General features: G+C 38.1%; 1 protein-coding gene across 5 annotated transcripts in view; it reads right to left on the reverse strand.

The window, feature by feature from the left end:
- Positions 1-4679: 4679 nt before the first annotated feature.
- Positions 4680-17065, reverse strand: part of TTC33 (tetratricopeptide repeat domain 33) — a 22077-nt gene continuing 9691 nt past the window's right edge. For all 5 annotated transcript variants that reach the window (XM_006090147.3, XM_014457063.2, XM_014457064.2 and 2 more), the window contains 3 exons: positions 9723-9804; positions 7917-8048; positions 4680-5763 (listed from right to left, as the gene is read on the reverse strand). In XM_006090147.3, coding sequence (XP_006090209.1) covers positions 5410-5763; positions 7917-8048; positions 9723-9804 — 568 coding nt within the window. In that variant the 3' untranslated portion in view covers positions 4680-5409. The remainder of the gene's footprint in view (positions 5764-7916; positions 8049-9722; positions 9805-17065) is intronic.

Consider the following 17065-nt stretch of genomic DNA (forward strand, 5'->3'; position numbering starts at 1 on the left):
TCAAGGGCACATGCCCAGGTTGCAGGCTCAATTCCCAGTAGGGGGTGTGCAGGAGGCACCCAATCAATGATTCTCTCTCATTATTGATGCTTCTATCTCTCCCTCTTCCTTCCTCTCTCTCTAAAAATCAATAAAAATATTTTAAAGAGAAAACAAAAAGGCAAGTCACTGATAGGGATAAAATATTTACAATCCATAGATCTCATAAAGGATTTTTAACCAGAATATAGAAAATTTCTTACAGCTCAATATAAAGATAACCCAAATAAAAATTGTACAAAAGATTTGCACAAGTGCTTCCCAAAAGAAGATACAAATGTCAAATAAACAAATGAAAAGATGCCCAACATCATCAGGGAAATGTATATTAAAACCACAATGAAAAACAGGGGGGTTGAGGGCATGGGGGGGGGGAATTGGGGGGGTGAAGACACATATGTAATACCTTAAACAATAAAGAAATTTTTTTAAAAAACACACAATGAGATACACTACACATCCACTAAAGTGACTCAAATAAAAAACAATGGCAATACCAAGCAATGGCAAGGAGATGGAGCAACTGAAACTTTTTAATACATTGTTGGTACGAAACAAATTGGAAAAATGTCAGTTTCTTCTACAGTCACATATATATTTACCATAAAACTCAGCAAATCCACCCCCAAGTAGTTAACCCAAGAGAAGTGAAAACATATCCACACACTAACTTGTAACACATACTAGTATACATAGCAGCTTTATTCATAACAGATCAAAACTCAAGATATTCATCAACAACCTAGATGTCCATCAATAATAGGAAAAGCTACAAATTGTGGTATATTCACACAACAGAATACTACGCCACAATAAAAAGGAACATATTGCTGACATGCACAGTAACATGGATAAATCTCAACATGGATGGTTCACAAAAGTATTATACTGAGCAAAAAATGTCAGACAAAAAGTACATACTGTATTTGAAATTCTAGATAAGTTCAATCTAATGTATAGTCACAGGGAACAGAACAGTACTGGTTGTTGGGGTGGAAGAGAATGACTGCAAATGAGCCCAAGAGAACTTTCTGGCGATGGAAATATTCTGTATCTTGATGGTAATGGTGATTGCATAGGCATTCACATGTCTAAACTCCTCAAACTGTTAAGTTTATAATGGGTGTGTTTTATTATATGTAAGAAAGTTGACCATGTTCACAGAGGATATCATGGTTCGTCTCACATTCTTTCCTTCCAATTAAAACTAAAGTCAACATTGTGGTCTATCACAATTCCAAGTCAGTAGACCTTTTAAATATCCTGAACAAATGTTTACATGTTACCTTGTAATTAACATTACCCATTTCAATAGAATTTCCATGGTTTACCACAAAAATCTAGAATTAGAAAAAATTTCCTAATTTGGTTTTTGTCTCGTGCTTACTTTGAAATATAATCTGCACTCATTTTTTGTTGGGGGTTAGGAGGGGGCATATAGTACCCATGCCCCCTCCTGACTTCTGAAACATTTGAGAGACAAAAGGAGTCAGGCAGGTGGGGAACCAGTATGGCGGACGTATTGCTGAAGAAGTCTAGGTTAAAGGATGTAATTTAGATTCATGCCAACAACGGCCGCCTAATATCAAACCCAGAATTAGACAGACCTACTCACCCAGCGTGGGCAGTCCTGCCCAACCACAGAGGCAGGGAGCCTTCACTGCCAAGCTTACGTATCTGTTAAGCTTGGCTCTCTGCAGGCAAGATGAATCCAAATGAAGGAGAATAAACAAATGAAAAGATGCCCAACATCATCAGGGAAATGTATATTAAAACCACAATGAAAAACAGGAGGGTTGAGGGCATGGATTCCTTGGCTAATAGATGTCCAAAGAAGCACTGTGAAAAGAAGCCATCTCTACCCTCTGCCTCCCAACAAAGTGAAGACCAACATTTCTCAACCTTTCTTCCACCTTGGCACACACAACAGGTGAAGTTCACACACAACACACATTAAGGCACGATTCACGGTAGGCTAGCTATAGGGCTGCCCCTTCTCTTCCATTCAAGTGGGTCTATTGAATTGCAAATGACTAAAGTGACATATTTCAATTTACTTTGGTAAAAGAAGTTCGCATCCTTTCTATATTACTGGTTTTAAAAACAACACATTACCTTTTCAATCCTAAAATGCCATCAATTACAAAATCCACTATCAGTTTAATAATCTCTCAGAAAAAAAAACATTTAATACTATCATTAATTTGAAGATAATTATGAAACTTTGGTTCTTATGTCAACTCACAACGCATTTGGATACATTATGTCATGAAATAGAAGTCCAAAGTCAATTTGGAAGGGCTTCTGACTCATGAAGCCTGAAATTAAGAAATGACTGACCGTTTTCCCACTGCTGGGAAAGGCAATGAAACTAGCTTTTGACAACATGACATAAAGCATAACTTTATTTTCAAATTCAAAAGGCTGTACTGATAAGTTATAATCATGGAAACTCCAGCTTTCTGAGACAAACCTTTTTGATGTAAGTCTTCATTATAGTTTTGCCATATGACATCAACTTAAAACTACCATAAAATACTGTACACAGACCCGAATTACAAGAGATTTAGGTTCTGTGATCTATACATTGCATGACTTTTCAATGTTTATGTAGCATTTCTTAGATTTCAGATGAAAAACAAGACAAGAACCTATTGTCTAGAGAATAACACATGACTCTCAAATTAGCAGGCATGGTCTGGATGTACAGTGTTCTGACTAATGAGTGTCTATGCCATACAATTTTCCACCAAGAAAAATACAAATTGTATTCCATATAATTTTAATGTGTAGTGTTGTTTCAGGAAGTATATTAAACATCTTTATATCCTACCATGAACATCAATTATTTTTCTTTCAGATTCAAAAGAATTTATTTCAGTCAGTTACGTTTAGTAAATGTCAGCATTTCAGTATTCACCTCCCTATAAAATAATGTTTGCCATTTTCTCTTCATGCACAAAAGAGTGTTAGCTAAGCATCTTTTGGGGCCTGGAGAAATGAGCTGTCTTTCTTCTCCATAATTCAGGATTTCTCTTCCTCCTCCATCTCATGTGTAAACCATCCTATGTCCTTTATATGAGTGAGAAGGAGACGAACCTGGCCTACAGATGTCACTTCAAAGGGAACACGGATTCTTCAGCAGCATCTAGTGACAACCTGCACCCCATCCTGGGTCTTGTCTCTTCTGGAACAACCCCCAACTGATGACCATCTGTCCTATACTATCAAAAGTAGTGACTCCTCACTTTCAGATAAAAAAAATCACAAAGAAGTTCTCCTCCTTTCTTAAGATCAGGAAAAACTGAGGTTAAATATCTCCAAACTAATTCCACCTCTTCATAGAAAAAGCTAGCATTTACCAAGTACTTCATATGCAACTTAACATACAAGTGCTTTACATATTTCATTTTCACATAAGAAAGAAAAAACCTAATTTTCCAAAAGCTAACAACACAAAATAATAGGCAAATCTTTAAAATACAGAAAAAAATGACTTCTTCACCAATTATATAATAAACAAATACCCATTAACTCAAAACAACATACCAACTTCTCTAGACACCCAACTACCCACCCTTTGAGAATGTTTTTCATAAAATAAAATTAATTGATATTTGTTTTTTGGATCATTCTAAAATTAACCTCTCCAACCAGAGATAAATTTCTAATATAACTTTGGGGGGAAATGTAATACCTTTCAAGGCAAGTGCTGACTTCTCAGACTCTGAAAAAAAAAAAAAGAGGTAAACATTCTACTAAAAGAAAACCTTAAATCATCTCAGAAAAATAGAAACCAGTACTTACATGCATCCAACAAATGCTCCAACAGAAGATTTCTTCAAACAGAGTAACTTACTTTCATCTCCACCAAGGATAAAAGTAATTTCACACCAATAAAGCTTCCTGAGGGTCAGAAGTAACAGTGCCCAGCAGCTCTATGTAACTGTACTACAACGGGTGTGCTATAAAAATAACAGTTCACATTAGCAATGACAATACTGATTTGGGGCTATAACTGTTGTTTCAATGAACTACTTCTTCAATATACCTTTCTCTATTCACGAGATCCTATCACAAATCACCTTTCAGTCTCCATGTGTGCTGTGCCTAAGTTATTAATTCACTGGATTTCTAATAACATCACTACGTTTGTTTTCTTTTTAGAAAGATATAATTTAGTTATTTAAAATTGTGGTTATTTCTCATTTTACTGAGCAGTTCCGAACAAGTTATCTAGAAAAAGAATTCCAAAGCATCAGTTGAACAGTTATAAGCAAAAGATAAGTTATTTTCAAGGTTTTTAAGCTTTTATTCTTTTTTATTTTTTTAATGTTTTTATTGATTTTTAGAGGGAGAGGAAAAGAGAGGGAGAAGGAAGAGATAGAAACATTGATCGGCTGCCTCCTGCACACCCTTCTGGGGATCAAGCCCACAACCTGGGCATGTGCCCTGACTGGGAACCAAACCAGCAACCTATTGGTGCATGGGAGAACACTCAACCAACTCAGCCACACCGACCAGGACAAGGTTTTTAAGCTTTTAAAAATAAAGGAAATACTGCTTTTGACTAGAACAACATTCCCGTACAATTTATGATATAGCTATAAGAGCCATTCATTTAAATAATGCACATCTCAAAAATGGCTTGCTTGTGTTAAGGACTGTCTACTTTAACAATTAAAAAATTAAAACCATCATTCTGACAATGTATCAGTAATTCCCACATCCATAAAATACTGAAGGTGGCAACTACCATGGTGATAGCAATTTTAAAGTCAAAACAAGCATAAATCTGATGTAAGAGTCTCTACAGAAAATGTCCGGAACACACACAGTTGCATGCATTTCCAGCTGAACTTGCAAAGAATCTACCTATAACCAAATGACAATTTTGAATCAAACATGAACATCAAAATACTCAAGCTTCATGACGAAGTTACTCTAATAAAACAAGAAAAATAGAAGAGTGAACAGTAATAGCAGTATATTTTTTTGGAGGGAGAGAAATCACCCACTTCCTTTGTCATAAAAAAGTCAATATTTTAATAACACTGGCCATCAAGTTATTGACTACTGGAGCATTCACTTCCAAGTTTTGTCTTTAAAATGTATTCACTCATACATTTGGATTAAGTTTATTCATCAAAAACCATTGTAGTCAGAATTCTAATCTTAAGTTTAAATCATAACTTATCAAAGCAGAGTCCAAACACTCTATAATAATCCTACCCTTTAGTTTGTATATGCCTCATCTGAAAAACTGATTTTACAAACAGGAGTGTGACCCTGTTTCTCCAGAGTAAATGCCTGTTTGCCTAAAACTTTGTGGCAATCAAACAGGTGGATTCAAGTAGCTCCTGCCAAGCTTCATCGGGCTTTGATAAAAACGGAGCCATCTGGGGCCGTGGCCCCATCTTCCTTCTCACTTACAGTCTCCACAGTCCCAGAAGCTGACACAATAACCATGGTTTTATTATCTGAAACTGGCTTTTGTTTCTCAGCAATAGCTGCACAAACAGCAACAATCTCATCACTTTCAAAGTCATAGTCAGGAATGGACTTTGGTGAGACATGTGTGACTTCCGCTGGTGCTTCATTTTTTTGAATCCTCTGGGCTACCTTTTGCTGCTCCTGGAGCTTTCTTGCCCAAGAAAGGTCTTCTTTCCATATTTCAGGGTTCATTGGATAGATATGAAGGGCTACTTGAAAACTTCGAATTGCCTAGGGAAAGAAAAGGCCAGGTTTTTCTGCTTGCATTGTTTTAAAAAAAATGAATGGGTTTAGCAAAATCTACAATATCTGCATGTATATATATATAAAATATAGTATATAAATGTAAGGATGGAAGTTAGGGCGGTGCCCTAACCATGGATGATGACTATGAAGAAAAAAACAAAGGTTATAAAACTGTGAAAGGGATTGACAAATTGCTGATGAGGATTAAAAGTCCATCAAAATAGAGGTACTGATATTATAGCTCAAAACAAGGCAAGCACATTTTCAGCTTCTGCAGATCAGCTAATACATGAATCCAGTGATTTCCAGGGCTAAATCAGGATCAGGAGGGTACCAGAAACGCACAACGTTGAAGCCAAGAGTTTAGATCACAGTAATGCTAACATGCACTGAGTGTCACAGGAGATCAAGGCAAACGCTGCATAACGACAAATGGTCGACTCCCCATAATTATATAACACTTATCAAAACATACGCTCCCAACATCAGAACACCTGTGTATATAAAGTCAACACGGACAGAACTGAAGGGAGGAACATCAATAAGGAAACAGAAGATTTGAGCAACGGACCACACAGACCTACACAGAACCTTTCACCCAACAGCAGCAGAACAGACATCTTGGCGAGTACACATGGAACATTTTCTAGGACAGAAAACATGTTATACCACAAAACAAGTCTTAACAATTTAAAAAGGCATGTCAACCATCTTTTCTGACCAAAATGGAATAAACTACAAATCAACAGCAAAAGGATAATGGGAAAATTCACAAATATGCAGACATTAACGCACTCTTGAACAATCAGTAAGTTCAAAAAGAAATCAAAGAGAAATTAAGAAAGATCTTGACACAAATGAAAATAAAAATACACTAAAATTATGAGATGCAGCAAAAACAGAAAAGGGAAGTTTATAGCACTAAATGCCTGTTAAAAAAGAAAAATCTCAAGTAAAAAAAAAACCAAAAACACCTACCTTTACACCTCAAAAAATTAGAAAATGAAGAACCAAGCCTATATTCATTTTCCAACATATACACCCAATTCTGTATAAAAATATAAATAATTACTTATAGAGATCTACTAACTATTGACTTTTAATTTATTATCCGTTCTATTTAACTATGTATTTTCTTATGTTTATATATGTGGGTGGGGCAAATTAGATTTATAGTTGGGCAAAATAAAGAGTTTATTCTTGTATTATTATTTATTAATTATTGTATTATTTTTCATACAAATAACTATAAACCTACTTTTGCCCACCCCTGTAATAAGAATTGTTATGTCAGAAATTTTAGCTTGTTTTCAATATATTTTTCATAGTATCCCTTCATTATGACATTGAGTAATTTTTAACCATTCCAGTCTTTCAAAAGAGCAGGTTAAGTTTACATAAATATTACAAATTTAGAATTTTTTCAAATAGAGCCCTAAAAAACATTAAAGGAGGACAAAATAAGTTTTAATTCCTCCAAGAACTTCACAATATAATGGGCAAAACCATATAAATAGAAAAAAATAAAACAGCTAAACAATGAGTACTCTTATTTAAAAAACTTAAAATTTTGCCCTGGCCAGATGGCTCAGTTGGTTGGAGTGTCACCCCATACACCAAAAGGTTGCAGGTTCAATTTTCAGTCAGGGCATAGATCTAGGTTTCGATTTCGATCCTGGTCAGGATACGTTCAGGCTATGTGAAATTTTATTAACTTTCATAATTCAAATTACCTGAAAAATATTCTGACCCTGATTGAATTGGTGTTTATGATGTAAATAACAGTAATAACTCTGACCTGTGTTTGTGGTTTAATACCTTTAAGGGTTGATTGGCTATTTATTTTTTGTATAGATTTGATAAATGACTAATGTTTGGGTTGAGCTGATCAAAACATGTCAAAATAAAATTTTAGCATCATAGCCCTGGCCAGTGTGGCTCAGTTGGTTGGAAGTTGTCCAGTGCACCAAAAAGTTGCCGGCTCAATTCCCGGTCAGCTGATCCATGTTTCTCCATCACATCTCTCCCTCTCCCTTCCTTTCTCTTTAAAATTCAATTTAAAAAATCTTTAAAAATAAATAAGTAAACATTAAAAAAACAAAATTTTAGCATTATAATCAGATATCTGACTTCCTTACCAACACTATCTCTCCTAATCCAAGCTGAGCACGCCCCAGAGTTTGCCAAGACTCCCATGAATGTGGATTTCTCTGCACAGCCATTTCTGCTGCATGAACTGCAGGGAACATTTCATGAAGTGACATTAGGACCTATAGTCAAAAAAAGAAACAAAACCTGTCAGTAATATTCATAAACTAGCAAACTACTAATAGATAACCATACATAAGTAACTCTTTCCATTTTTTAAAACATATTTTCAGTCTGGTAAACATAGTATTTCAGTGGTTTTGACTCCTCCACTGCCATTCAGGGTCAGGAATCACATTCTTCTCCCTTCTCCTGAAATACTATAAAAATGTAAACCATTCCCTTTCCAATTATTGAACACTGTTGTCCATCAGTCAGAACCATGCCGTCATACTCTCGCCATGGTAGCTCAGAACTATTTGATCTCTCAATTCCACTTCTATTTATTCCACTTACAATGTGGATTTTAGGATACCCCAGGTCTTGCTGTTAAACTAGGTAAATTTAAATGTGTTCAACCACCCACTCTAACCCCAGTGAACACCTTCCTGCTATAAAAGCCATGCAAACATTCCACAGGCCTCCCCACAACTGGGTTCTTCACACTACACACCAGAAAAACCAGGGCATTCCTGAACCCTTCACCTTTAAAAAAAAAAAAAAGGCTGCATATTATCAATAATCTTTGGGACCACATGCATTTCACAAAATTTGTGAAACAATCATCATTATCAAGTTCCAAATTAAACAACTCATTTCATACAATTCACCACAAATCCTGCCTTTAATATGTATATACAGATTCAAGATTAAAAATGATTTATCTAGCCTGGCCAGAGTGGCTCAGTGGTTGAGCACTGACCCATGAACCAAGAGGTCACTGGTTCGATTCCCAGTAAGAGCACACACCCACCTGGGTTGGGGGCTCAATCCCCAGTAGGGTGTGTGCAGGAGGCAGCCAATTGATGTTTCTCTCTCATTGATGTTTCTCTCTCTCTATCCCTCTCCCTTTTCCTCCCCCTCCCCCACAATCAATAAAAACACTTTTTAAAAAAAGAAAATTATTTATCCAAATTATGGTCCTCATACCACTTTTATTTAGTAGACAGAATTTGGGTTTTTCCTGGATAAACTAAAATCACAGCCGATAAAGAATGTACCCTATGTTTGAGCTCATCATCAGGAAAGATGTTAGGCACATGGATGAAGGCGGCATTGCAACTATTTCCTGCCAAAAATATGATCAATGCTTTGAGATTTGAAGTTCTCTTAGATAATTTAATCCAAGTGGTCAGAGGTTTTCTTTATAAACTTTCCCACAAAATATTAAAAATGTATTTTTAAGTACAAATGTTATTTTTAAACTATTAATGAATTGAGCCTATTCTGACGTTTTGCTAAGGACTAGGCCATTTTTCAGAGAAATATCATCATCTAGAATTCTAGAATCCAATCCACTAGAAGAAAGTTATTGCAAAATCCACTACAATTAATTTCCAAGGAAAACAAACACATTTCATTTATTTACGAGATTACCAGAGACTTTTTAAAAGATGCCCATCTGCTCATATCATAGTTAGGTTGAAATAGCAGTTAACTGCATTATGAAGGTAAACAAATTTCTAATTTGATACATAAGAAAAAGTCATAAATAATATCGTAACAATTTCTCCCCAAATAAACTGTATTTTAGTAGTAAAAAGAAAATAGCAGGAAATGCTATTTTGGTTCATCAAGCTCATCAAACAAACACAGTGCAATTTCATAATGAAAGTGGCCTTCTTCATAGCCCTTACCTGTGACTTCATCTCATATAGGGTAGCATCATCTGGGGTTAACTGTAGTGCTTCATCCCACTTCTGAATCGCCTCTCGATATCTGTGGTTGTTAAAGTTACATTTATATCATATTTCTAATGAGTCCTTGAGAGCACATGACCAAATTTAAAAACCAGATACTAAGGAATAATTGTTTATCAAGCAATATCTCTATTCAAGAACTGATAGCAATGATGTTACAAAAAGTAGGAAAATTTAAGAGATAAAGGGAAAGGAGACCAAAAGAAAAAAAAAAGCAAAATATAAAAAAGATTTTGAAAAGCTTTCTCCAAGATTTTATTTCCTGGGCTGAGCAATCACCACAAGAATTTCTCTTTTTCTAATCAATCTCAATGTCGGCACATGTTGTCAGTCATTTTAGATGTCTTACAGAGAACTTTTCTGAGGACTTTACAATCCAGGTGCAGCCCTGGGCTCTAGACTGCAGCCGTCTAGCTGACAGACGGCAAGAAGCTGCCGGGAATTGTGTACAGACCCTTCAGTGTTCAGTGACCTTGCCTATGAGGCCCATGAACACAGAAGCACTGTCCTGTCCATCACTATGAACACAGGCACGTGGATAAGATGTGGGCTGAATAAATGAAGCAAGTATGGAGGTCACTTCCACCACACCTTTCACTGATGTTCTCTTCATCACGTCTCTGTTGAGCTCCAAAGCCACGTAGTCAACTAGCATCTCCATCTAGATGTCCCAAAAACATCTCAAACTCCACGTGCCCAAAACTGATCTCTGCACACTCCAGGCCATACCTGCAGCAGCACAGAAGCACTCTTCCTTTCTACAAATAAATGTAAGGAATGAGCAAGTCCTACATGTTACCCAAAGCAGTCATCTTCACAGCTTCCTTCATGAAAGTTAACTCATGTATACCTGAGTATTTCTAGGAGGAGAAAGTTTTAATTACCAGAACATTTTTCATTGTACCTTTCTGTCTTGTACCTTTCGCCCAATGCTACTGGTTCTGGTTTCTAAAGCTAAATAGAAAATATATAATCCACCAGTTTCCATTCCTGGCTACATACAGAATGATCTATGGAGATTATGGAGGAAAAACACAGACACACACACACAAGCTGGTCCCTGCCTCAGATCAATTAAAACAGAAATTCTCAGAGTAGAACTCAGGCATCTGTATTTTTCCAAAGTCCCCAGCTAATGCTAATAAAAACCAGGGGGGATGAGCCGATTTTAATATCTCTCATAGTACATTAAGCCCCATCATGTTCTATCTTCTCTTGAATCAGTTCTTGTTGCCTATTTTCCAGTTCCCTCATGTCCTCTGTATGTGTTCTTGAGTATAATTCCCTACCCAGCATGAGAAGACCCAAACCAAACATAACTAAAAATGTACTGATTTGTAAGCAGGGGGCAGAGAACGGAAAAAAACAAACAAACAAACAAAAAAAACAGAGGCAGAATTTGGCAGAAAATACAAAGTCGAAGAACATAAACAAAAGTACATTCTCTCTGTATTCACCTTGCTATAGAATAGTTCCTTTATTAGGAAATAACACAAATGGGCAACACCATTTCCAGGGTCTGATGCCACCTGGGCACATGCAAATGGGCGACAGCCAGCTGAGAATCAGTCTGCCACGGCAGCAGGGGTGAGGGCCCCGGAGGGAGCGGGCTTTGCTCAGCCCGCCTCACCTGCCACTGTTATCTCGCAGCAGCAGACTGTGTGTGACGACGCTGAAGACTCACCCCACCAAGGCTGGTGGTCCATGCAGCACATCCGAATGTGCAGAGATGGCTGCCAGATCTACTGCAGGGACCACTATGTGCAAAACCTTTGTAAGGGACAAAGATAGAATAATCTTCCTTCTAAATTTTAGAAATAAACTGTAAATAAATGTTTATAAGGCAAAATTCTCTATAGGCGAAAAACATGATAAATGTGACAGGAATATTACCATTTTTAAAATTATCATTTAGAAAATAACAGATGCAGGCAAGACCACCAATGGGTGCTTCCCTTCTCCTGGCCTACGAGTAAAGGGTAACACCAATGGCAGGTCATGGGACACTTGGCACCTAATACACCAACCGTCTCCCTTATTATGCTCTCACAGAACATGATGCAGATACGCTCCACCGAGTATCTACTAACTCAACTTCAGTTTGGAACACACTGAGCAGGCACAGCCCTACTGCAGCTGTTGGATAGGAGGCATTAAAAGATAAAAACGTGGTTTAGAGTCACTATGGTTAATAAGTGACCCAAGTCTGATTCAGCCAGTTTATAGGCAGCCTTCACAGTATCCAACTGAACAGCACAAGGAAGGAAGCAAAGGAACAGCCCAGGGTTGCACAAGGGCCGGGAAGATAACACCTCCATGAGGCACGGGCCAGCTGGTGACCAGGCCAGGCAGTGAGATAGCACACTCATCCACCAGATACAAGTATCAGTGTTTAGCTACTTTGTTCCTAATTAAATTTCTCATTTACTATCGTTTCGAGTTTAATGAGCTCTATAGTTATCAGCTTATTCACTTCATAAATATTTATTGAGCACCTCCTCTGGGCCAGGTAGGAGTCTAAGAACTGAGGATGCAGCATTCAACAAGATATAAAAGGGCCTGAAGGTGGAGCAGGTGGAAGAGGGTAAAGGGGGGATAAATGGTGACGGAAGGAGACTTAACTCTCTGAGTGTTGAACACACAATACAATATACGGATGATGTGTTAGACATCTGCATGTGGAGAGAAAAAGACAACAAACATAAGTTAGGATATGGTAAGTGCCATGATGAAAAGCAACTGGAGTGATGTGGTAGGTAGTGACCGGGTGGCCACTCAGAATGCATGGTCAGGAAAGGTCTCTACGCAGACATTTGAGCCGAGATCTGAATGTGAAAAAGTCCTCAGCCAACTGGAGATCTGCAGAAAGTTCATTCCAGACAAAGGGCAGAAGGAGCCCAAGGCAGGACTAAGCACCTGTGTCCTGAGGAAAAGAAAGAACACCAGTCTGGCTATAGCAGGAGGAAGGGGAGGGAAAGTAGCCACGGCCACAATCACGTAGGGACCAGCAGGCCAGTGGTTATGAGACGGGTTTCACTCTATGTGTGATGGGGGCCCTGGGGAGAATGGACCGTGGGGGAGTGAGAATGAGCAGGAGACCAGTTAGGAAGCTACACGAGGAGTCATCTAGGTAAAAGATGACCGCAGACTAGACAAGGTGAAAACAGAGGGGAAGATAAAAGAGAGTCAGACTATGTTGAAAAACAGGTCAACTCAACATGGATTGGATTTGGAAGTGAAAAAAAAGAAAAAGAAAAAGGAAAGGAATCCAAGATGGTGTCTTAGTTTGGGTTGCCTGGGAAAGAGTCTGAGGCCTAAGGGAACTAACTCTGTGGGAGCAGGATCCCAGGGATGCCAGAGTGAGGCAGGAAAGCGGGAGAATAAATACAAGGTGTATGTTAAGCTGGCAACAGCTTCAAAAACCAACCCTGATGATCGCTTTTCCTGTAGAACTTCTTCGGAGAGACTGGATGAACCGTGTGTCTTGGAAGCAGTCCGGTGGTGGAAGAAGGAAAAGCTTAGCCTGCCTCCCATCATCGAAGTCTTCCCCACAAGCTTTAACCCGCTTACTCTTGGTGTGTGATCCGACCCTCCAGAGGATCCACAGGTCCAGCTGGCCAGCATCGAGGTCTTTCATTGTCAGTTAGCACCACACATGGGGCTCTTTGGTCTGTGAGGACAGCAGCTGCCAGGGCCTTATGGTCTCAAAGGCAGGGAGCTGGGGTGACTGGGGAAGATGAGCTCTGGTCAGCACAGAAGCCAGCAGAGTTGACTCCTGGCGTTTGGGCTTCAGTTACTAGGTAAAGGGTGGGGCCTTTCACTGACACAGTGAAGACTAGAAAGGAGCAGATATTTGGGAGAAAAATCAAGAGTTCTGCTCTGTACATGTTACGTTTGAGATACTGACTAGACACCCAAATGGGTATAAAGCAAGCATCGAATATTAGAAAGTCCAGGACTCAGGTGGGAAGACTAGAGATGGTGCTGAGAGCAGGAGGCCATGGAAGTTTAAGAAGGCAAAGACTGTATTTGGAAAGGACAAGAAGCACTTTCTAAATACGGTGGCCCACCAATATTTAGAAAACGAGCAAAAGAAAAGACCAAGCAAAGAAAATGAAGGTGTGGACGTTGAAACAAGGACAGGCACGGCAGTGCTGTAGATTAGGGAGCAGTGTGTTTAGGAAGGGAGGGGTCAGCTGTGCTGGACCGGCGAGGCACAGTAAATGAGAACAGAGATATATCTTTGTAAGAGCGGGTCAGCGGATGAGTGGGGACAGAAACCTGAGTGGAATGGACTGAGAGAATAATCCATCAAGCAATGGAGTTTGTGGAGAAGGAAAGCGGAGAAATTGTAGGGCATATGAGTCAAGGGAAGCTTTTTTTCTTTATTTTAATCCTCACCAGAGGATATTTTTTTCCATTGATCTTTAGAGAGTGAAAGGGAGGGATGAGGGAGAGGGAGAGGGAGAAAGAGAAACATCGATGTGAAAGTGACACATCAACAGTTTGCCTCCCACACGTGCCCTAACCAGAGCCAGGGATCGAAACTGCAACCGAGGTACATGCCCTTGACCAGAATGGAACCTGAGACCCTTCAGTCCGGGCAGGAGTTGGGGTGGGGGTGGGAGTGGGGAGGTGGTGCTCTAAGCACTGAGAAAACCAAAGCTTTTAAATGGATGCTGTTAGATTATGCTTGTATCCCAGTGAGAAGGAGCCAAGAGAGAAGAACAAATGACATCAAGATGAAGATCACTGTCATGAGATACAGCCACGCTGGCACTCAAGACCATGTGGGTTACATGGCCAAGTCACCCTCGAGTTCACTTTGATGGGTATACTTTTCTAGACGAGACAAGTTCATGGTAAATTCTAATTCTAGTCCTGCTTCACACACATACGCACTAATTCTCAAAGAAAAAACAGACTACTTAGCTACACAATCAAATATCACCATCTAGTGGTTGAAACCATAAAAGCCAACATATCGAAGTTAGGACACACTGTAACTACTGAGAAGGTATATCCTAGTTAGTAATAATTCTAGAAAAAAAATGTCTGAACAACATCTTACAAAAAACGTTAACACTACATGAAATATACCAATCATGCATAACATCCTAAAATGTAATATCTGAAGTACAGGTACGGAGGGTGCTGGGAGCCAGGTGGCATGCTCAGCTTTTGTATGCACTTGCTCTTTAATCCCCCAGGGGCTATGAGATAAATCTCTCCATTGTGCAGCTGAGGAAACTGGAAACCGAAACTTAAAAAGCTAGTAACCTGCCAGGTTTGTGCAGGTAGAAACGCTAAAGCTAGGATCTGAACAGAGGTAAAATAACTTCAAAACCCACATGCGAGTACTAGCAGGGGCTGAGCTTTATTTTTAAAATTTAACTTCACTATTTCTGCTTCTATTATTTTCTACTTATTTTCAACCAAGTTTAATATTCTCTTAGATATTTTAAACTATTATTTCTACTTATTTTTGGCATAGAATCACCAAACTGCTCGATTCCCCTAGATGGCTTTAATTCTGTTTAGTTATTTCCTAAAGCTGTGTGTACACTATTCTAAAACAAATACTAATGAGCAAAAAAACTTACTGATCTCATTGTCCTTCGTTCAAATAGAGCATCTAATCCAGCTGATTTTAATGAAATGACTCAATGTTTTGACATGCAAGCAAAAAACAAGAGTTATTTTGTTTATCGACAAAGTTGATATCCCTCCTCGGCACAGGAAATTCAGAGGGAATACCATGGCAATAACTTAATAGCTTTTCCCTTCCACTCATTAGTGTGGTCCAGAGAAAAAGGCAAAAACAACGTTAATGAACTTTGAACAGACATTTGCAGGAATTTCTAAAGATGTTTTATGGGTGTTCTGAAAGTGATTTCATAAGTGTGGGAAATTTACACTTAGTTTTCTTCTGACTAAGAACAGAGTGATCAATCTCACCAAGTTATAAAAGATAAAAAATCTTTGTGCCTAAAATACCACAAATGAGAATTCACAATCTAACATTAGGCTGTTAAGCTGCTAACTGTCCTTGATTGCTATTTATTTTCTACCATTCTTTCCCAATTTGAGGTACTGATATATTAGAGCTTAAGCAACATTTTATGTTTTATATTAAAACATATTAATAAAAGATTACACCCAGAATGAAAAATAGTAACAGACCTAGAAACTAAACTGTTTGCTTTTTGAACTTTGACTCATTTATGACAAAAATGATAAACAAATCTTCTAACCACCCTTACCAATTAGGAAAAAAAAAAAAAAAAAAAGAACAGAAAAACAAAGAAAAGACCTCGTACTTGTTCAGCACTACTGCTTTTAATTTCTCGGACTCTTCATTACCACATAGCAGACAGCAGTCACAAGCACGGGGCCTAGTTTTAGATCTCTGGATGGTCTGGGAGTATTCTGTCCGACCAATAACCTGCTCAGAGACTATTCCTGCTCATCACACATATGTCTTCAAAAAATTGTATCTTAAGGGCAAATAAACCAACAGTCCTCATGATGTCAAGTGTACTTTTCCTAGTATATTTCCTTCACCAAAGATAAATGTTTCAAGATTTTTATAAAAATATGGCTTTCAGCAAATATTACACACAGCAAACAGACCGACATAGGCATGTCTTTCAGAGGCTGCACTAATAACCTGATGTCATTTACCTACAATACGAGGTGGTGGAAAGCATAAACATCACATGAAGTTTTCTTACCCAAAATGTTTAATAAGAATCTAAATCAAACCTCAACCCAACTTTCCGTTTACAAGAAATGCATGAGATAGAGGAACATGGTAAGGAAACAACCAAACAGAAAATTGGTCTGGACTCTTCAAACTGTCAGTGTCACATGGGGGATAAAAGTAGGGGACCCGAGGAGACACTAGAGATACAATAACCAAATGCAAGCTGTGGACTTTGTTTGGATCCTAATTTACAAAAAAAACCCACAAAAATTATTTAAAGTTGAATTAGGTGAAAGTTGGAGAAATCTAAATGTGGACTAGATATCAGATTTCAGTTCATTTTCATAGGTTTGACAGCTCTTGTGTTTGGTAAAAGACCATCCTTACACTTAGGAGAAGCATGCTGAATTAGGAACCAGGGGTCATAATGCCTGCAACTTACTTTCAAATAAATCAGCAAAAAAATTCTGATAAACAGTTAAATGTATATATGTGCATAGGAAGATAAATAAAGCAATTATTAAGACTTTTTTAATCTAATGTAAAGTACATAGAAAATATAGTCAATAATCTA

The sequence above is a fragment of the Myotis lucifugus genome, unplaced genomic scaffold, assembly GCF_000147115.1.
Source record: "Myotis lucifugus unplaced genomic scaffold, Myoluc2.0 scaffold_68, whole genome shotgun sequence".
Lineage (NCBI taxonomy): Eukaryota > Metazoa > Chordata > Mammalia > Chiroptera > Vespertilionidae > Myotis > Myotis lucifugus.